The 23194-nt window shown below is 43.2% G+C and overlaps 1 protein-coding gene across 2 annotated transcripts in view; it reads left to right on the forward strand.

Annotated features, from left to right (window-relative positions):
• Positions 1-23194, forward strand: part of PTPN4 (protein tyrosine phosphatase non-receptor type 4) — an 87167-nt gene that overhangs the window by 13984 nt on the left and 49989 nt on the right. The window contains exons 1-8 of one of the 2 annotated variants that reach the window (XM_075181125.1): positions 7518-7536; positions 11424-11578; positions 15738-15845; positions 16007-16049; positions 16124-16202; positions 18037-18081; positions 19513-19565; positions 20174-20294. In XM_075181125.1, coding sequence (XP_075037226.1) covers positions 11441-11578; positions 15738-15845; positions 16007-16049; positions 16124-16202; positions 18037-18081; positions 19513-19565; positions 20174-20294 — 587 coding nt within the window. In that variant the 5' untranslated portion in view covers positions 7518-7536; positions 11424-11440. Of the gene's footprint in view, positions 1-7517; positions 7537-11423; positions 11579-15737; positions 15846-16006; positions 16050-16123; positions 16203-18036; positions 18082-19512; positions 19566-20173; positions 20295-23194 lie in introns of those variants that run through there. The other variant, XM_075181126.1, reaches the window with a different exon arrangement.

A 23194-nucleotide genomic window follows, 5' to 3' on the forward strand; every position in this document is an offset into this window, starting at 1 on the left:
CACAGGATAAAGATCCACCACCCAGTTTCTTTGTTTAGTGCTAATGCGATGAGTTTCACATCCAATCTGCGTAGCAGGAACTAGATGGGAAGGTGAGGTGATCGCCCCGGGGGCCCTGTCTCCTTATGTCTGCGTTGCCAAACCCTGCACAAAGCAATGTAGCTGCCGGCTAATGAGACTGGCATACGTTGTCAGGAGCTATCATCCGCTGGGCACCGGAGATGGCATCTGTGTGAGGGGCAGGGTGGGCAGAATAATGTACAATTCAGGAGCCCGTCCGTCAGATTTAGGAGCAGTTGTACAGTTAACCTGTTGCTGCCTCTCACAGTAGAGATTGCACCAGTTCACTAAGAATGATTATCACTGACGCAGCAGACACTAGTAGGTCAGTAGGCTGACCATCCTACAGCTGCTGCCACTACCAGTAGTTAATGGGTCAAATGTGTCTCACTGTAAAGAACGATGCGTTTAGGAATAATTACACTGTATGATTTAGTTTGTATATGTTGCCTTAGAGAACCTTTATGTTGTATCGCTGCGTTCTCGTCACTCGCACTGTTCCAGATGAAATATATTATTTTATTTACAAGACACCAATAATGTCCTTCAAGTATCTTCTACATAGAATTATAGTATTGAGGTTAGACAGAAACCAAGCGGTTTATCTATGGGAAGTGGATAAAATAATGGAAATACCTGGGTAAATGAGGGACACCAAGCATATTAAAAGCAAAGGCTTCTACGCAGTGACTTCTATATCAATTTATAATTATATCCAGCATGGTCAGGTAATGTCTGCTTGTAATCATGGCTGCAGGATGCGACCTCGTCATCAGTCAGGTTATAGTACATAAACCGCACATCACATGTATGTGAGTTCAGTGGTGCAAGGAACACGGACAATGATGGAGTAACTTGCGGTGGAGGAAGGTGACGTGGTCAGATTGATCATCCTTCACGTGTTCCCGACACCTGCACATGTGACACCAACCTAAAGAGCGCTGCACCCTGCTGACTGCTCCTTTTCAATAGTTAATAAGGATCGCTGTAGATTTATTTACCAGATCATGAGGATTCATCCATAAAAGGGGCGGTAAAGTCATGGGCCCTATAACATCAAGTATCACCACCATTATCATCTAGTATTATCTCCATTATCTCCATTATTACCACTATTATATCCCAGATTATCACCTCTATATCCAATGTTGTCACCACTATTATCTCCAGTTTACAATGTTAGATTGAGCCCCAAATCACAAGCAAACTGCTAACAGGTTCAAGCATCTGTAAGTTTTGTATCATGCGCCTCATTAATCTTTGGCCCCAGTCCATGCGCCGCGTCAGTTTTTTCTGGGTATCTTGTACATCGTCTTGTCGGTTTTTCTTTCTTTTCTTTTTTTTTGTAGCCGTATCATTTGCACCAACTACAGGGCAGGTGTCAGTGCCGACATATACACGGGCGTATCCTGCACTCTGTCTATTCACATACGACAAGTAACGTTTAGGTAAAGTGTTTGTGGGGTTTACTGTCATATGAAGCAAGAAAAAATATTGCTAAGGTTATCCTATTACTTAGGGCCTTAAGCTATGTTCAGAAATAGTGTTTTGCATGATTCTATATGTTGTATCTTAATTCTATTAAGATGTTTTATCTCTTTAAATCGAATCAGATATTTTGTGTTAATGTTTGTCTGGAATGAAAAAACGAATCACTAAGGAAATTACCTGAGCGCCTGCTAATGTGACAGACTCAAGAAGTTATAACAGCCTCAAGGATCCTGATTGGATAACAATAAGGAACTTGATGACATTTAGCATTAAGCTTGACCGTACCTTGTTTTATACCTGTTTGATTAATATAGAACCTTTCCATAATATTACAGATATTTTCCATTGACTGATTGTTGTGACGTGATTATTGTTTATAAAAATATTAGCTATTTCCTTGAGTGAAGCAGCTCAATGTGGACAGCAGACACTGTGTGTGGTCTCTTATCTCTGGGCTCCGATCGATCATTACAGCTGCTACTACATCTGATAACTAACATTGGATTGTCTATTGAAAGTAGTTATTGCATCTGTATCATACTTGTTTCCGGGAGAGGGGGCGTGACTGGAGGGGGGCGGAGCGAGGCCAATCGCGATTGGCCTCGCCCCGCCCCCTCCCGCCCTCCAAAATGATGCGATTCTCGGTGATATTCAGGATCCGGGAGAAATGCCAGCTCGCCCGGGAGACTGACCCAAATTTCGGGAGTCTCCCGGACTTTCCGGGAGAGTTGGCAAGTATGATCTGTATAGGAAATACAGAAGGCTGCCCCGACACGTTACACCACCATTCAGATGGAAACGCATCTCAAGATCCGCACAAACGGACCAAATGACACAAGTTCTGTGCTCCCCCCACAAGCTGCGTACGACGATCAGGCCCCATATGTATATTTTGTTATTGGTATATTACAGAGGGATCGTATTAGCCACCCGTGATTACTGAGACTTAATTAAGTTTTGGCTTTATGTGTTTTTTGTATGGAAATGATATCATCTATTAGTGAATGATGTATTTTGCAAAATAACTGTAAAGCATTCCCACATTATTAATATGATTTACTTTTTCTTTAAGCAATTACTCTCGGAAAAGCTTTCATCATTCCCGTGTGTTTGACATATATTAGTGGATACATTTAGAGATGCCAAAAACCCTGGTGTCCAGGAAGTATATTATTTGGAAGAGGCCTTTTATTAGGGATATTCATTCTTCACAACTGGCTACTTGCAGACATGCAGGCGATAAAGTGGGTGGGGCTAGAATCATCTGTAGCCAATCGCAGCATTAGAATGAACAACAGTACAAAGCATTCACTTCAGAAAGGTCCGGTGGGTCCATATGTAGAACAGTCCCAGGGATTCCACAATGAGTTATCTGTTTGACAAACTTACAGCCCGTATAGTTGTCTTATGGGCTGCTGGTTGGACAGCTCTGGACTGGGCCAGGATGTGTATATATCATTCTGTCTGGTCCAGGATTACAATGTAGTTTATAACAGATAAGATGGAGCCACTGACGTGACTTTCTGGACATAGCTGAATCCACCATGTCTCTGTGTGTTTGATGCGTTCCCATAGACTCACAACTTGTGGTCTCTGCAGAGTGTTTACAGGATCCCACAACCAGATGTGTATTACATTCTGCCTCGGAGTAACCATTGAGGTTGCAGTGACATTCTGTGTTTCCCCTTAGAGAGGCCTGGGAACTGGGTGACTTATCCGTGTGGGCGGTTCGTCTAGGAATACGCCTGTCTGAGGCTGGTACCCAGCATCGGTGTCAGAGGGGTTATATGTTGTTCTTCAGTACAAGGCACCTTCTGTGCCAGTAATTGGTCATTAGTCGGAGGTTAGTGATGTCTGGGAGCGATTCCTAGCAGTCACTGCAACGCCTGGACGAGGACGCCGTAGCGCCCCCAACTGGAGCTGACATGTGTTGGAATGTTATATATGGGCTAATTCTTTCCCCACGGTGACCAAATAAAAGCAGCAGGATGCATATTATTTACAGATGTTATTTACAGCATACTTGCTAACTCTCCCGGAATATCAGGGAGACTGCCTGAAATAGGGGTGATCTCCCTCACTCCCTGAAGAGTCTGATATTCTCCCTGATGCTGAGTCAGTACTAGACGTGGTTGGCTTCACCACCTGTGGCATGATGACACAGCTCAGAAATTGTGTCCTATGTCAATGTATTGATGCCTATGGAGGTGGCCATTTTCATGGAGACCAAGATTTAATCAAAGACTGACAAGTAAGACAACATGACTTCAGTAATGGAGACAGAAATGTAAAACAAACTTCAGTCTCTAGAGATTCATTAGCTGCTTTTCTTTAACGCATAGTTGTCTACTCTCCCGGAATGTCCGGGAGACTCCTGCATTTCTGCGAGACCTCCCGGGAGAGCAGTGCAACCTCCCGGTTCTCGCCCCTGCAGTAGATAAGTGGCGGGGACGGGGCTTAATGACACAAATATTGCGTCATCTTAGCCCCGCCCCCTGCTGTAATTGGCCAAAATTGTGGCAATCGTTTAGGGAGCAGGGCCAAAATGATGTGATTCATCAAGCCCCACCCCCGCAGGCCCACCTCCCCCAGGATCTCCCTGCAGCCAACGAGGAAAAGTTGTCAAGTATGATTTACAGATGTTACATATATTACCAGCACTTGTATTATCAGAAAAAAAATTAGTTTTTAGGTAAATGTTTGGTATTAGCTAGCCCTGATCATGGAGTATATGTAAATGGTGTGTGTGTGTATATATATATATATATATATATATATGTGTGTGTGTGTGTGCATAGTTTTCCCTCTCTCTGCTCAATGCTTAGACTGCAAGCACTGTGTTATTATACTGTGTAAAGCGTTAGATGTCTGAGGGTGTGGTGCTATTTTGGGTTACTATGATAGCAGCACAGAATGTTGGCAGCAGGTTAGAACCTTGTCCCTGTTTCTTTCTTTCTTTCATAATCAGTGTGAAGAGAGAGACACGGAAGCCTCAGAGCGTTACTGCTGTTGGGTGCAATGAGCGTAGTTTTATGAGGGTGAACTTGTCGTGTCTGGTTTTTGCCCCCCCCCCTCCTCGGCTTCATGACGGCCAGTAAGATGGGGGGGGGGGGGGTTGATGGGATGATTGAAATAAATAGATGCCAAACGATCACCAGTTTGTTTCAAGCGTGCAAAATTAACCAAGGTGTATAACTTGTTCATAGCTGATCATTCAGCCTTACACCTAAACAAAAGTAAATTACTTTTCCCTTTCTGCACAGATGGGTACAGAGTGGCAGTGTTTACAGCTACACACAGTGGAGGCAGCCATTTTGTGGGTGGAACCAATGTTTTGTGACATCACTAAGGCACAGGAGAGTATACGCGCTGCGCTCTTGATGGGTACGAGCCAGCAGATGGATCACTGTGTCCTGTAATGGTTAATAACGTACAGTCACATCAGTATTCTCCTTACATCCCGTTCTGTACCCGGCCTGTAGATCATCTGTGAATCTCTCTCTTCTCAATCCCAGGAACTGTGTCAAACCATTGGCTCATTAAAGTTTTATTAAGCCACCCACTGTTTTTAATTTGCAGCCCCCGCCAGCGTCGCTCTTCTGCCAGGCCGTGTAATGCAGTGTTTGCAGACATAGGAATGTGTGTTCCTTCTCCGTCTCTGGAGTAGTCACAACGCGGTTCTGTCGCACTGTCCGCTGTTCTCCTCATACAGTCACTAAAGTATCTTCTTACATCATGGAATCAAATGTATTAACCCAGGAAGTCTTACCTGTGACCAACACAATACACAACAGGGATCTTCTTGATTATAAATTCAATTCAGAGAATATTTGATGACATAATTTTTCACCCCTTGTTATACCAGCAGTACCGTTTGTAATATTGTCCCCGTTCTAGGAGGTTGGATGGGGGTCTCGGGGTGGCCCAGTGGTTAGCATTGCAGTATCACAGCGCTGACCAGGGCCCCATCTGTGTGGATTTTGTATGTTCTCTCTGTGTTCTTGTCAGCTTCCACCCACAGTATAAAACAATATACTGGTAGGTTAATTGACCTTGGACAAAACCGTGTCTATAAGCTTCACTGGAACAATGAAATATTCCCTGTATAAAGCACTGCATAAGATTTAGGCACTGTATGAAAAAGACTAATAATAATAATATAGCAGATTTTGTGTTCGCTTTATTAAACAAGTGTCCAGAGATGGGGGGGGAAGGAGCCTTTCACCATCTCTGCCATGAAGACTAAAGCTGAGAACACACTGTACAAAATTACTGCAGATGCAACCTCTGTAATGATTTTACTAACGTCTGAAAGTCCTGATGAGCAGCCGATTCATATCTTCACACCTACACGATCTACCTTCAGATCTGTGATCTTCATAACCATCTGCTGAAAAGATTGTGACTCTGTAAACTGTACAGATATCTGCCTACACTGCTGGTGCTGAGTGTGTACACACTGCCATATTTGCCCAACACCATTACATCGTTTATCTTGATTTTGTAGGAAGTCTAGAAAGCCAAATCAACAGACGTGAAGTGTTTTGGTAAGATAAAATATGATCGTGGGAGCGTACACGATAATTGCATGAAATTACTGTAGTGTGTACCTAGCTTACCTGTCAAAGTGGCCCTACACCCTTGGTGGCCCTCAACAAGTGTCCACCTCCCATGGATGCTAAGTAGTGGAGGTTATCCTGTTCACAGTTGTGCCATGTTTCTTTGATAGGCTGTGATGAACAGTAATCTGATGATTATTAAAAGTCTTAGGGGCGTATTCAATTGTCAGCGTTAACGCTGAAAAACGAGTGGTCAAAAAATATTACCGTTTATACGGTAATATTGCGCGCGAAAACCGTTAATACGGTAGTTTACTCGCGGAATTTCAGCTCGCCGCTCAGGGAGCAGCGAGCTGAAATTCCGCGAGTAATTACCGTATTAACGGTAAGATTTTTTGAGCGCTCGTTTGTTAGCGTTAACGCTAACAATTGAATACCCCCTTATAATCTTATCCTGATTGATGCTTTCAAAATGCCTATTTCTTTGAATGTTTGTGTTTTGATCTTCATGATGAAGCTCTTGTTTGCAAATGCACTAAACAACTGTGGGATTCTGAGAGATAGGTGTATTTATTTTAAAAATTGTTGATCTACTTTAATTGTGCACAGTTTGCCTCTATTCAGTTCATTAGGTGACTTCTAGAGACAAATTATTCCTCCAGGACAATTATTTATTGAGGGTTTTTTGTTTGTTTTTTACTTTTAATTAAGAATTTTTTGTTTTCTTTTGTACATTATTGATAACTGTTTTTTGTGTCGATCAAAGATAATAATTCCCAACTAAATTCTATGATTTAAAAAAATAAAAACATTGCACATGAACATACAGACTAGGACATGTTCTCCATGCCTACAGTCTAGTACAATGCCCGCCCTGCTCTCTCCAATAGGAGCACCTCTGGGCAATGTTCTGTGGGACAGTAGAGTTTCCCCAGCAGGGCTTGTCGGTGACCCTTGTACAGAGGGTGTAGTGACAAGTTACTTATTACAAGGGGTGAGGTTTAAATACAGGAACATTATTTTTAAGCCTAGTGGTTGTAATGCAGAATCCGTCCAGTTTGCCGTCTCCTGTGCTCCAGCCCTGTTTGTACTTTGCACAGTTGCAGGAAGTGTGATTGCAGACAGTGTTGACATTAGCGCTGATAAGCGTCTGGGCGCTGCCCCTCCTTGAGGGAAACATCCCATCTTCCTTTCACTTAGGAAGTAGTTCAACTTGACTTCTTATCCTTCTAAACCACAGGGGAAATAATCAGATACGGATCAGTTGGAGAGCAGCCAGCTCACAGTTGCGTAATGTTGTTTACACTACATGGGTACAACGTTCTGGGCGTGAAATGGAAGTTTAAACACATGTTCTGCTCAGCCGACTTCTGTACTGCAGGAACATACTGGCAGCTGTTTTGTAGATCATGCCAAGCAAAGTGTGGTATGTACCTGTCGTGTCCCCTGTCAGCGCCACGGGGGGCATCTCAGACCCCTGTATTGTGCTGTATGTACTAGGTTTCCCCTGGAATCACACACACAGGGCTCCCTGTGTAACAGACGCAGAGGTTATAATCCACAGTAACACTCAGTTTTACGTGAGTTAGCTGGTGAATGTTTAGTATCACATTATTGTTTTGCAGTGTTCTGGTGAAGTATCTGCCTGTGTCACCCAGTGGAATCACCTGGTTATACTGCATCCGGCCAGGTGAATAATTCCGCAATAAATGAAAATATTTTTACAATCTAAATTCCCTCACATGTACACACAATTACGTCCGTCCATTTCTAGTCAGCAGCCAGCAGTGTTTTTGGGCCAGGGAGAAAACCAGAGTATCTGGAGGAAATCAACTCAAAACACAGGGAGAACATACAAATTCCACACAGATAGGGCCTGAACTCGCAAGCCCAGCGATGTGAGGCAGCAATGCTAACCACTGTGCTTTTGTTTAATTATGCAACTGGTAACTTTCATGTATATGTGAAGCTTCCTATATCTTGACCGTATGTTTGCATTCAAGCTGAGTAGGATTTATTGCTCTCTGTATTTTGGGTATTGCTGTAAAGTGTGTTGTCCATTTTGAAAAGTAATTTGTCTATTGTCTTGTACATGTCTACCTACGTCTGTTGGTAAATCCATCTATTTGCTGAGCGTGTCGGCCATATCCTCATATTTTCTGTTTATTTGAGTTCCCTGTGCTGGTATATGTCACATAGCTGCTCCTCTGGGTTCAGATGTGTCCAATGCAGAGAGCGCAGCAGAGATGTGTCATATCCCCGGGCACCAGAAATAGACAATGTGTAGACTTAGTGAAAGTTGCAGAAGGGCGTGAACAGCACAATAAAGTACAGTCCTCTGACGGTGGAGGTGAATATAAGACACCTTCAGGGAGACATATTTAATAAACTAAACTGTATAATTATAGCATTGTAATTCTGTGTTAATTGTGGTGTGGTAATTATACAATAAACCGCAGTAGTTACTCCAGTACTAATAAGAGTAATAAAACACAATGTTGCTATTTGTTTCATGTCAGTGTGTATGTACACATGTTCCGTGTCGGTGTGTGTGTACACATGTTCCGTGTCGGTGTGTGTGTACACATGTTCCGTGTCGGTGTGTATGTACACATGTTCGGTGTCGGTGTGTATGTACACATGTTCGGTGTCGGTGTGGATGTACACATGTTCGGTGTCGGTGTGGGTGTACACATGTTCGGTGTCGGTGTGGGTGTACACATGTTCCGTGTCGGTGTGTATGTACACATGTTCGGTGTCGGTGTGGATGTACACATGTTCCGTGTCAGTGTGGATGTACACATGTTCGGTGTCGGTGTGTATGTACACATGTTCGGTGTGGGTGTACACATGTTCGGTGTGTATGTACACATGTTCGGTGTCGGTGTGTATGTACACATGTTCGGTGTCGGTGTGTATGTACACATGTTCGGTGTCGGTGTGTGTGTACACATGTTCGGTGTCGGTGTGTATGTACACATGTTCGGTGTCGGTGTGGGTGTACACATGTTCGGTGTGTATGTACACATGTTCGGTGTCGGTGTGGGTGTACACATGTTCGGTGTCGGTGTGGGTGTACACATGTTCGGTGTCGGTGTGGGTGTACACATGTTCGGTGTCGGTGTGTGTGTACACATGTTCCGTGTCGGTGTGGGTGTACACATGTTCGGTGTCGGTGTGTGTGTACACATGTTCGGTGTCGGTGTGGGTGTACACATGTTCCGTGTCGGTGTGGGTGTACACATGTTCGGTGTCGGTGTGTATGTACACATGTTCGGTGTCGGTGTGTATGTACACATGTTCGGTGTCGGTGTGTATGTACACATGTTCGGTGTCGGTGTGGATGTACACATGTTCGGTGTCGGTGTGGATGTACACATGTTCGGTGTCGGTGTGGATGTACACATGTTCGGTGTCGGTGTGTGTGTACACATGTTCCGTGTCGGTGTGTGTGTACACATGTTCGGTGTGTATGTACACATGTTCGGTGTCGGTGTGTGTGTACACATGTTCCGTGTCGGTGTGTGTGTACACATGTTCGGTGTCGGTGTGTGTGTACACATGTTCGGTGTCGGTGTGTGTGTACACATGTTCGGTGTCGGTGTGTGTGTACACATGTTCCGTGTCGGTGTGTGTGTACACATGTTCGGTGTCGGTGTGTGTGTACACATGTTCGGTGTCGGTGTGGGTGTACACATGTTCGGTGTGTATGTACACATGTTCGGTGTCGGTGTGGATGTACACATGTTCGGTGTCGGTGTGGGTGTACACATGTTCCGTGTCGGTGTGTGTGTACACATGTTCCGTGTCGGTGTGGGTGTACACATGTTCGGTGTCGGTGTGGGTGTACACATGTTCGGTGTCGGTGTGTGTGTACACATGTTCGGTGTCGGTGTGTGTGTACACATGTTCGGTGTCGGTGTGTGTGTACACATGTTCGGTGTCGGTGTGTGTGTACACATGTTCGGTGTCGGTGTGTGTGTACACATGTTCGGTGTCGGTGTGTGTGTACACATGTTCGGTGTCGGTGTGTGTGTACACATGTTCGGTGTCGGTGTGTGTGTACACATGTTCGGTGTCGGTGTGTGTGTACACATGTTCGGTGTCGGTGTGTGTGTACACATGTTCCGTGTCGGTGTGTGTGTGTACACATGTTCCGTGTCGGTGTGTGTGTGTACACATGTTCCGTGTCGGTGTGTGTGTGTACACATGTTCCGTGTCGGTGTGTGTGTGTACACATGTTCCGTGTCGGTGTGTGTGTGTACACATGTTCCGTGTCGGTGTGTGTGTGTGTACACATGTTCCGTGTCGGTGTGTGTGTGTGTACACATGTTCCGTGTCGGTGTGTGTGTGTACACATGTTCCGTGTCGGTGTGTGTGTGTACACATGTTCCGTGTCGCTGTGTGTGTGTACACATGTTCCGTGTCGCTGTGTGTGTGTACACATGTTCAGTGTCGGTGTGTGTGTGTGTACACATGTTCAGTGTCGGTGTGTGTGTGTGTACACATGTTCCGTGTCGGTGTGTGTGTGTACACATGTTCCGTGTCGGTGTGTGTGTGTGTACACATGTTCCGTGTCGGTGTGTGTGTGTACACATGTTCCGTGTCGGTGTGTGTGTACACATGTTCCGTGTCGGTGTGTGTGTGTACACATGTTCCGTGTCGGTGTGTGTGTGTACACATGTTCCGTGTCGGTGTGTGTGTGTGTGTGTACACATGTTCCGTGTCGGTGTGTGTGTGTGTGTACACATGTTCCGTGTCGGTGTGTGTGTGTGTGTACACATGTTCCGTGTCGGTGTGTGTGTGTGTACACATGTTCCGTGTCGGTGTGTGTGTGTGTGTACACATGTTCCGTGTCGGTGTGTGTGTGTGTGTGTGTGTGTACACATGTTCCGTGTCGGTGTGTGTGTGTGTGTGTGTACACATGTTCCGTGTCGGTGTGTGTGTACACATGTTCCGTGTCGGTGTGTGTGTACACAGGTTCCGTGTCGGTGTGGGTGTACACAGGTTCCGTGTCGGTGTGGGTGTACACAGGTTCCGTGTCGGTGTGGGTGTACACAGGTTCCGTGTCGGTGTGGGTGTACACAGGTTCCGTGTCGGTGTGGGTGTACACAGGTTCCGTGTCGGTGTGGGTGTACACAGGTTCCGTGTCGGTGTGGGTGTACACAGGTTCCGTGTCGGTGTGGATGGTACACATGTTCGGTGTCGGTGTGGATGGTACACATGTTCGGTGTCTGTGTGGATGGTACACATGTTCGGTGTCTGTGTGGATGGTACACATGTTTCACAGCCTGTTCTCTCCCCTTTCCCCAGACTTTGTGTGGACAGTAATGAGCGCACGCTTCCGATTGCCTGCTGGCAGAACCTACAATGTGCGCGCGTCGGAGCAGGCCCGAGACAGACAGAGCACAGAGGTGGTGTGCAGCATTCTCCTCCTGGATAACTCTGTACAAGCTTTCCGTGTGAATGTAAGTAAAGCCGCGTGCAGCTTGTGACACCCCGGGCAATGGGGCATAATCTATATTATCACTATAGGTAAACGTCAGTCACACAGAACAGGTGATTTATCTGCACATTAGTATGAGCACAAGATGTAAAGTGTGATAAGTTTGTATGTATCGTATATAAACTAAACATTCTCTGATCGCTGTGGTTCCAAAGCACAAAGGTTTTATTCGCAGCATAGATTACAGGGCAAAATATCGCATGCATACGCCTGTGCGGTCGGCACCAACAACAAGCTTCTTTCAGAGCGCTCTGGTTTCCAAGCCAGAGGTGAACAATGTATACACTGTATAGTCATTACAATGTTACAGTATTAAGGTCCACATCCATAGGTCGATGGGTCATGACTTCCCAAGTACCTGACGCCCCATTGGTTGATTCCTCTGGTCATTGTTCCTTGAGGTGGGGTTCATCTTCCCATGTGTGGCCAGGTGTCCATCCTCAGGCTCCGGCCTCTAGAACTTTATAAACCAGTTCTTTTATGACATCTCTGGAGTTGCTAGTTGTTATATGAAAAGTAATATTCGTTATACTGAGCGTTTGCAATGTGCAAATGTTGCATAAATAATACTGGAAACGTTACCATGTAACTGCAGACAGAATGATTCCAAACTCTGTGCAATGATCAATATGTTGGAAACATTAATTAGCACACATATTTTATATTAACTTAAATAAATAGATTAAACTTATTTGTATGTTGTTAGCTGCTAACATTATTGGTCGGTTGTGTATTAATCTCATCGCAACCGATGTTAGTGTACAGAAATTATTGATTACCGCCCTCATCCAATTATTTAACTTCAACAAGTGTGTTAAACTCAAATGGACAGTGCCCCTAGTGGTCCAATAGATACATTGATGGAACGATGTGAGTCTTAGTGGGAGGTGCAGAGGAGGCGCACAAGCAGGATCCGGACATAATAAGCCCCACCCCCTATCTGCCCACCTTCAGCTACAAACCGCCTACTTCTGTGCAAAGCTCCGCCCATTACCGGGTAAGCTCCTCCCCTTTTCAACATCCACAATTCCAGACTGTCCTGCCAAAATCAGGACATTTGGGAGATATACGCACGCTCGTATGGAGGTATATGTTACAGTATGCACCTGTGCACTCCTTTTGCAGCCTTACCTGTTGCCGCCACATATGCTCAGTATTTGTGTATGACATCACTGGCATTAGCGGCTCAGGCGTGGGTCACGCTGCAGGTGTGGACAGTGGTGCCAATAGGGTAAAGAATAGTTGTACAAAATAACTACTTCAATTCAGCAATACTTTGGTAAAACGAACCTACGTAGGCAAAATACACTGTTCAGTGTTACCCTGATACTCCAACGCTGCTCTCAACAACGAAAAGTATTATCTCCCCACTTCATTACGTTTGATGTCCGAATGGGATCTGATAAAGGACAAGAAGCAGAGTCTGCAGGAATTTAAGTTGTTGTGACATCACTGGCTCCACCCCTTTATGTAAAGCGTCCAATCAGCATTGTATTTCTGGAAACCAGTCTGCCCAGCTGTCAGTCACTGTCTGGCCCCTCCCTCCTAATATGACCGCCTGCTGTTCAGTTATTTCATGTTTATCATTCAGCTCCGTAATACACAGACTTTGCTAAATATTAAAAAAACAGATGTCCTGGGATCCATAGGCAGGTTCCACGCCTGAGACACTTTACATGTTTCTGTGCTGTGGATTTATATTTTTAGATTATACAAAGCTACATAAAATATTAATTTGACTAGACAGTGTGTCCTCGTAGCTAGTTTTATCGGTGGTCATTTCCCAGTCCAGCACCGTGCTCTCTCCCACCGCCGTATGGAGGATAACAGTCTAGTTTGCATGTAGAGGTTTATACTATGTAACATGTTACCAGGCTGCACCCCAACAGGACAAATTTACTGCGTCTCACACAGCGCGAGAGGTCGGAGCTGCTCAGTGGTCTCTGAGCTGATAACAATTCCACAGAGATCGGCTGGAAACAAATCTCTTGTACTAGTCTCCTCTCTCGGTTGTGTTTTATGTTTATCTTCAAAAGAGGTTTTCAGGGCACTTTTCTCAGGTCATTCGCTTGTGTGAATGAGCCCCTAAATCTTTGTCAATGCTGCTGTTATTTTATATTGTTTAACTCTTGTTCTCAAAGAATTTAAAACACCCTGTGGCACTAATAGGCCAAACAATCATGTAAGTCTGTAGACAGTAACGTACACTGACAAATGTTCACCTTTCACCGTTACCTGCAGAATTCAAAAGCATTAAATGCTTGTTATAAGTACAGTGCAGTTCTGTGTGACTCTTAGCAGACCATGGACCACCGTATGACCCCCATACTGCCGGTAGCGTTCGGAAGCGTTATTAATGCCCTTGGACAAAGGACAGATTTTATATATTGCATTTATCTGACACAGAGCTGTAAGATATGTAGGAGTACATTTATCCCTAATAATTAACACTAATAATTAATATTTTGCTGTTCAAATATGTGCAGTTAATGTTCTTTTCTACATAAGGGGCAATTAAAGCCACTTATCAAGGTTATCTCATAGTAGCACCTGTATACAGCAGAGCTAGATAATAATTGAAGTAAAGGTTTATGTATAATGTGGACAGTTGATACCACACTAAAACAGTCCATGGCCTAAAATATGTGTCCCCCCTGCCCTGTGTAACTGATCTCCTGGGGCTGTCAGCAAATACGTCTCTCCAGAGATTCTGCAACTAAGGGAAAGTTTCTGGATGGCAGAAAGCGTCTGTGTGTATCAGGATTATTTATTGTCTGTAGGACGCCCATAGCAACCAATCAGAGCAGAGATTGTATTAATAGGATTGCACCACACAAGCTGATCCATGGTTGCTATTGGTCAAGTCACATTATTGCTCGTTGCACCATGTGACTGCATTGGCTCCTTTTTGTTAATCCTATTCTGTACCAAGCACTTTACTACAGCCCCCAAAACATTGTGCTGTTCCCTTCAGGCATAATATATTTATAACTCTTTGTTGTCCCTTTACATGATAATTGTTTATATATATATATATATATATATATATATATATATATATATATATATTTCATGTAAATCTTCGTAATAATTGCACAATATATAGTAGGGCAGTTCTGCCTGGTAGAGTCACTGTACCCTGCACGGGGGCATAAGATTTTGTCAGACTAAAGAATGACCTCCCATGGACGGTGCACTATCCTTAGTGATCCATATAGAGAGGCCAGATTAGTACTAATGCCAAATTCATAAAAATAGCCAAGTACAACATGAAATGCAATTAATAAGACTTTTCTGCTGTCACCCCCAAATCCCTGTATAACGCCTAGTACAGTGTTAATGACAGACAGGTGTGTGTCCCAGTGTTTGTGTCAGGGAAGCGAATGTCCCAGTGTTATGGACGCCAGACGAGCGCTGATCCCATTGTTAGAGGCAGCAGGCAGACACGGATCCCTTCGTATGTGTGGCAGATGGGCACAGTTCTCCTGGTGATGGCAACAGATCCGCCAGTACCGATGGCATATGGGTCCCTTGGTACGCGTGGCAGATGGGCTTAGTTCCTCTTGTATGGCTGGATAATGTGCGCATGTCCCCTGGTATAGGTGGCAGATATCTAGGTATGTGCTGTGGACGTGCACAGGTCTCCTCTTATGGGCAGCAGTTGCCCTGATATTGTCAGCTGATGGTTGTATGGTAGACGAGCTGCGGTTGTCCTGGTATCGAGGGTCAGACGTGTCCCAACAATGGTTGGGGGTCCCTTCACTAGTCTACTCACTGGAACAAGTCTGTTTATCACTCTCCTGGAGGATCACAGTGAGTGAGCACTAACACTACAATGATGCTACATGTCCTGACCATGGTCAGTGATCGGCGTTCGGCCATCTGTTTCCAAGAATTGTATTTTCCTGCAGATTTCATTCACTGTGTTCAGCACTGAGATGCTTTATATCACTGGGTGCTGATCTAGCCGAGCCCTGGGCTGTTCAGCACAGCACATAATATAATATAATATACTACTAGATCCCAGCTGCCCCCCAGTGTCTGGCAGGGGGGGCTCTACGCCAGTATGTCGTCTTATTGATCTCTTACTAGTCACACTGGGAATGTTTTGTGTCTTCCAGAAACACGATCATGGACAAACTCTGCTAGATTTAGTTTTCAAGTTCCTTGATCTGACCGAGAGAGACTATTTTGGACTGCAGTTGGCTGACGATTCCTCTGATAACCCCGTAAGGATGTTTTCTGTGTCTGTCTGTCCTAGGACATAACTCTGTGTTACAGACTATGTAGCGGTGTCTGATGGATGCTCAGAGTCTGTCTGTTCTCATTGATGTTTTTCAGTCTCTGTAAACGTTTTAGTTTTTGGCTTATTTTATTTTTTGTTTTACAGAAGTGGCTGGACCCAAATAAACTAATCCGGAAGCAGCTGAAACGTTAGTGACTTCTGAGTACTTGACGTCCGTTCCCTGATATCCCGATGTACAACTCACTAAGTTCTGTATTACAGGGGGATCTCCGCACAGCTTGAACTTCAGAGTCAAGTTTTTCGTCTGTGACCCCAGCAAATTACAAGAGGAATACACAAGGTAGGGATCTCAGAACAACTGCCCCTCTCGTTTGTAAGTGGGGTAGTTGTCTCCACTGGGTGAGGTTTACTATGATAAGACATAAGTAGAAGTTTTACTTACTTGGAATGTACCATTCACCGGGGACCCCAAAGCGTTCAGCAGTCTAGTATGGTCTCCCCTATACTTGGTATGTTGGTCTGATTCACACTCAGCCACATTGTAACACTGTATGTGAACAGAGCACAAAGTACACAGGAGATTGTAGATCCCAGGTAAGTACAAATCTGTGTGTTATATAAACATGGTGAATACCGACCAATACTAAGCGTAAGCTTTTGGGTGGATTGTAACCTGCAGCGTATTCTCTCTAGGCTGATGGTGCAGTTTTATATTATACATGAACAATTATCAGTGTACAACGGAGATATGTTTTTTAGTCGGTACCTTTAAACCATTTCCACAGTTACGTTATAATATTACACCAGACTTCACATGTAAAACGCTGATTGCTCTCAGGGTTAACATGACAATTGTCCTCTTTGTTCACTTATCTCTGCTGCTGCCTGTTCCCTGGATACAAAATAATTGTGGAGCGATTTCTTCCAAGGTCTCCTACTGAGTTATAGTGGTTATGTCCTCGGAGTCTCATGTAACATTGTTTATCTGTGCGGTTTTCCTGTGTATAGCGCTATCTGTGCACTTTTCCTGTGTATAGCGCTATCTGTGCGGTTTTCCTGTGTATAGCGCTATCTGTGCGGTTTTCCTGTGTATAGCGCTATCTGTGCGGTTTTCCTGTGTGTAGCGCTATCTGTGCGATTTTCCTGTGTATAGCGCTATCTGTGCGTTTTTCCTGTATATAGCGCTATCTGTGCGTTTTTCCTGTGTATAGCGCTATCTGTGCGGTTTTCCTGTGTATAGCGCTATACTGCTGTATACAGCTAGAACGTGGTTGTAATCAGCAGCAGCAATGCATTTTATGTTCAATAGACTTTAATAACATCCCAATAAATGTATTTTATTGCAAAAAAAAATTGGAAGAAAAAAAAACCTTTATTTTTTAACGTTTTATCATTAATGACTATATTGTTAACAGGTGACATTAATTGAATCGTTTTTTTTCCTGTGCGTTCCATTGAGACTTTATATTTCACATATGTATTGGACGTATCCTGCAGTGTATTGTCTGTTAGAGCAGAGCGGACCTAGACTGATGGTCATCAACAGATGTATCTTTACATCCGTTCCTTGTTGAATACAGACGTCCGTATACTATATGCCGGAGTGTTTTTGAAAAACAAAAACGCACATTACGTTCGTTTTGCATTCCTTGATGAATGGGGCCTGTTATCACTACCTAATTCCACTGCACTTTCACAAAGTTTCTAGGTCTGACTTGGTCTACGGTTTCACATCCCATGGTTCATAAAACATGGCATTAGTCATTTAAGAATATTGTGCTTTCCACAGTTTTGTACCAACAGACATAAGTAACATTTTTACTGCAACACTAAATGGGAATGAGGGTTGTTTGAAAAGTTTGAATCTTGGATTAGGAAAGAAAATCATATTAATGCGATTTAATTATCAATTTACATTTTAAACGTGTACATTTGATATGTTTATCTAGCACTTTTAGCTCTAAAACAGCTTTCTGCGGTCACGCAGCCAGATGCGGTAGCCGCAATCACGGAGTCACATGAACAGTTTCTATAGCTGGCAGCCAGTGTAATACAGGAACTGTGACTATCTGCAGGAACTGTGACACTCTTCACATTTTCCCACCAGTATTTAGTATCCCACAGCTTGGTGGCAAGTGTGCCTGGTTAGACATTATTTCCCTCTCTCCTTCCAGATACCAGTATTTTCTGCAGATAAAACAGGACGTCCTCACCGGGAGGTAAGTCGGCACTTGTTATACGGCCAGAGAACCAGTGTAAAATAAACCCAGCATATATATATATATATATATATATATATATATATATATATATATATATATATATATATATATATATATATATATATAATTATTGCTTTCATTGTGTGTATGTACCTGTAAGAAATAGGAAGATGAGGCAGTAACGAGGGGGGGGCCAGACTAGGTTTTATTTTCTGCCTCAGATGAGCAGAATTTTCCTGCAGTGCCAGACAGGCACTTTACCCAGTATACAAATAGGATATATGTAATTACCAGCCATGTGTACCCACAACAGTTATCTGTCAGGGAGAACTGAAATACCATCCACACGGTGTACAGTACATGCGGCTGAATTATATCCGTGTCTAAATCCTCTTCTTCCATTCTGGAGAAAGTGAGATCACACTTCTAGGAAGGGTGATAATGCCTAAAAATGTATGAGGGGGGTTACTACTTTGGAGTGTCCCAGAAATGTTTGTGACATTAAACTTGTTACAATGAACGTCTCACGTCAGACCTGCTGATGAATCTCTTCACACTGAATATTTAAATGCAGCAGAATTTTCAATTCACTCTTATTTCCAGTTGTTTTGCATATTATATATAGTGAAGCTCAGAAGGATGTTGTCATTGGTTGTTCACTTTCCAGTAGTCAAAATCAGCTCCTCAGTTTGCATTCGTAAGCAGAGAATTGTGTTTTTATGTATTTCATACGTTTATTATTCTGCTGAACTGTACCCACGTTCCTGATATTGTATATACGTGGTTGCTATATCTGTATGATTGTCGGGCGCTGCGGAATCTGCGGCACCATATTAATAAATAACAACCGTTAGACAACATCCCCAATATATAATACAGTAATGCTTGGTTTATCCTCTGGTTCTAACCAAGGTCTTATCTTAGAGAGAATGTTATCAGTGTTTCTCTGGGTCGCGCTGCTGCTACATTCCTAGATTCTGCCCACATCTGTCAACGTAACGTCACACACTCACACTCTTTTTCACACTCGCACAACTTGGCAACACTCCCCGGGAGCCTGAAGAGTCCGAAGTTCACTCCCCCTCCTTACAGTGGCCGCTCTTTTCAAGCAGCTATATATAATAACCCTGGTACTCACACGTTACAAACTATCACTATGTTGCATTTCTCTTGATGTTGACTAAAGCGTCTCTCGGGCATGAGAGTACCAATGTTTGATGGGCAAGAAAAGTCAAACATCACATGATTCAATAAAGGTTTTATTTTAAAAGGCTAATTTTAAACCAAAAATGTTTTAAGAGGGGGAAGTATCCTAGATTTTCTTAGCAGGATGGGACCATTGTGGAATAATACGAATATTGTACCTATAGTGCTCAGTCTGTCTGTACAGATCGTCTATCGTCTTATTCTTTATTCTCATCCTTACAGATTGCCCTGCCAGTACAATACTGCCGCCCTGTTGGCTTCCTATGCAGTTCAATGTAAGTATTTCTACAATAGTTACTTTACATCTCGTACATCCTGTAAAATGATACATACATGTAACGTGTTGTTATGGATCTTTCTGTACCAAAGTGTATTTAAGAACAATCTCAATGTATTTCTTCCCGGTAACATTTTTTTTTTTATAAATAAAACGATTTACTCACTATCTTAATTCAAACTAATAAGATATTAAATCTCTGCATTTGTGGGTGTAATCTTCCAGTTTTATTGTCTTTTGAGGACTCTCACCTACTCTTGATGCCCTCGGCTGTTTGGGTGCCATTTCCGACACTCTATTACCATAGTAACGATCGCCTGGACTAGATTTTTTTTTGTCTACAGTATTTATCAACATACCATGTTTTCCCTATTTTCCTAATCATGCACGGGGGAGCTAATCTAATAACCTCAAACTTTTTGTCATACATGAAAATCCTGAAAACATAACCTGTTGAGAGATCTTGATGAGAGGGTGTAGAAACTGCGTTCTAGACCCTAAAGAGAAGGTTTAGCTGTACTCTCGCTGTTCATTCCCCAATTGTATTTATGTTTCCTATTCCTTGTCATACTGACATCTAATTAGTAGCTTTTTCTTTCTTGTAAGCTGAACTAGGAGACTACAGTCATTCAGATCACCTGCCCGGGTACCTAGCGGACTATTCTTTTATCCCCAACCAACTTCTGGACTTTGAGAAGGAAATTGCTAAATTGCATCAGCAGCACAGGTGAGATATCGAGACCCTTAGCTGACCATCTAAGTGATGTATACATTTATCAGGACCCTTAGCTGACCATCTAAGTGATGTATACATTTATCAGGACCCTTAGCTGACCATCTAAGTGATGTATACATTTATCAGGACCCTTAGCTGACCATCTAAGTGATGTATACATTTATCAGGACCCTTAGCTGACCAGCTAGGTGATGTATACATTTATCAGGACCCTTACCTGATCATCTAAGGGATGTATACATTTATCAGGACCCTTAGCTGACCATCTAAGTGATGTATACATTTATCAGGACCCTTAGCTGATCATCTAAGTGATGTATACATTTATCAGGACCCTTAGCTGATCATCTAAGTGATGTATACATTTATGGGGACCCTTAGCTGACCATCTAGGTGATGTATACATTTATCAGGACCCTTACCTGATCATCTAAGGGATGTATACATTTATCGGGACCCTTAGCTGACCAGCTAAGTGAGGTATACATTTATCAGGACCCTTCGCTGACCATCTAAGCTATGTATACATTTATGGGGACCCTTAGCTGACCATCTAAGTGATGTATACATTTATCAGGACCCTTAGCTGACCATCTAAGCTATGTATACATTTATGGGGACCCTTAGCTGACCATCTAAGTGATGTATACATTTATCAGGACCCTTAGCTGACCATCTAAGCTATGTATACATTTATCAGGACCCTTAGCTGACCATCTAAGCTATGTATACATTTATCAGGACCCGTAGCTGACCATCTAGGTGATGTATACATTTATCGGGACCCTTAGCTGACCAGCTAAGTGAGGTATACATTTATCGGGACCCTTAGCTCACCATCTAAGTGATGTATACATTTATCGGGACCCTTAGCTGACCATCTAGGTGATGTATACATTTATCAGGACCCTTAGCTGACCATCTAAGTGATGTATACATTTATCAGGACCCTTCGCTGACCATCTAAGCTATGTATACATTTATCGGGACCCTTAGCTCACCATCTAAGTGATGTATACATTTATCAGGACCCTTAGCTGACCATCTAAGTGATGTATACATTTATCAGGACCCTTAGCTGACCATCTAAGCGATGTATACATTTATGGGGACCCTTAGCTGACCATCTAAGCGATGTATACATTTATCAGGACCCTTAGCTGACCATCTAAGCTATGTATACATTTATCAGGACCCTTAGCTGACCATCTAAGCTATGTATACATTTATCAGGACCCTTAGCTGACCATCTAAGCTATCTATACATTTATCAGGACCCTTAGCTGACCATCTAAGCTATGTATACATTTATCAGGACCCTTAGCTGACCATCTAAGCTATGTATACATTTATCAGGACCCTTAGCTGACCATCTAGGTGATGTATACATTTATCAGGACCCGTAGCTGACCATCTAGCTATGTATACATTTATCAGGACCCGTAGCTGACCATCTAGGTGATGTATACATTTATCAGGGCCCTTAGCTGACCATCTAGGTGATGTATACATTTATCGAGACCCTTAGCTGACCATCTAAGCTATGTATACATTTATCAGGACCCTTAGCTGACCATCTAAGTAATGTATACATTTATCAGGACCCTTAGCTGACCATCTAAGCTATGTATACATTTATCAGGACCCTTAGCTGACCATCTAGGTGATGTATACATTTATCAGGACCCTTAGCTGACCATCTAAGTGATGTATACATTTATCAGGACCCTTCGCTGACCATCTAAGCTATGTATACATTTATCGGGACCCTTAGCTCACCATCTAAGTGATGTATACATTTATCAGGACCCTTAGCTGACCATCTAAGTGATGTATACATTTATCAGGACCCTTAGCTGACCATCTAAGCGATGTATACATTTATGGGGACCCTTAGCTGACCATCTAAGTGATGTATACATTTATCAGGACCCTTAGCTGACCATCTAAGCTATGTATACATTTATCAGGACCCTTAGCTGACCATCTAAGCTATGTATACATTTATCAGGACCCTTAGCTGACCATCTAAGCTATGTATACATTATCAGGACCCTTAGCTGACCATCTAAGCTATGTATACATTTATCAGGACCCTTAGCTGACCATCTAGGTGATGTATACATTTATCAGGACCCGTAGCTGACCATCTAGCTATGTATACATTTATCAGGACCCTTAGCTGACCATCTAAGTTATGTATACATTTATCAGGACCCTTAGCTGACCATCTAAGCTATGTATACATTTATCAGGACCCTTAGCTATTCATCTTAGTGATGTATACATTTTTCAGGACCCTTCGCTGACCATCTAAGTGATGTATACATTTATCAGGACCCTTAGCTGACCATCTAGGTGATGTATACATTTATCAGGACTCTTAGCTGACCATCTAAGTGATGTATACATTTATCAGGACCCGTAGCTGACCATCTAGCTATGTATACATTTATCAGGACCCGTAGCTGACCATCTAGGTGATGTATACATTTATCAGGACCCTTAGCTGACCATCTAGGTGATGTATACATTTATCAGGACCCTTAGCTGACCATCTAAGCTATGTATACATTTATCAGGACCCTTAGCTGACCAGCTAAGCTATGTATACATTTATCAGGACCCTTAGCTGACCAGCTAGGTGATGTATACATTTATCAGGACCCTTCGCTGACCAACTAGGTGATGTATACATTTATCAGGACCCTTCGCTGACCATCTAAGTGATGTATACATTTATCAGGACCCTTAGCTGACCATCTAGGTGATGTATACATTTATCAGGACCCTTAGCTGACCATCTAAGTGATGTATACATTTATCAGGACCCTTAGCTGACCATCTAAGTGATGTATACATTTCTCGGTCAGTAGACCACGTGGGATGTT

This window comes from Mixophyes fleayi, chromosome 7, assembly GCF_038048845.1.
Source record: "Mixophyes fleayi isolate aMixFle1 chromosome 7, aMixFle1.hap1, whole genome shotgun sequence".
In the NCBI taxonomy this organism is placed as follows: Eukaryota; Metazoa; Chordata; class Amphibia; order Anura; family Limnodynastidae; genus Mixophyes; species Mixophyes fleayi.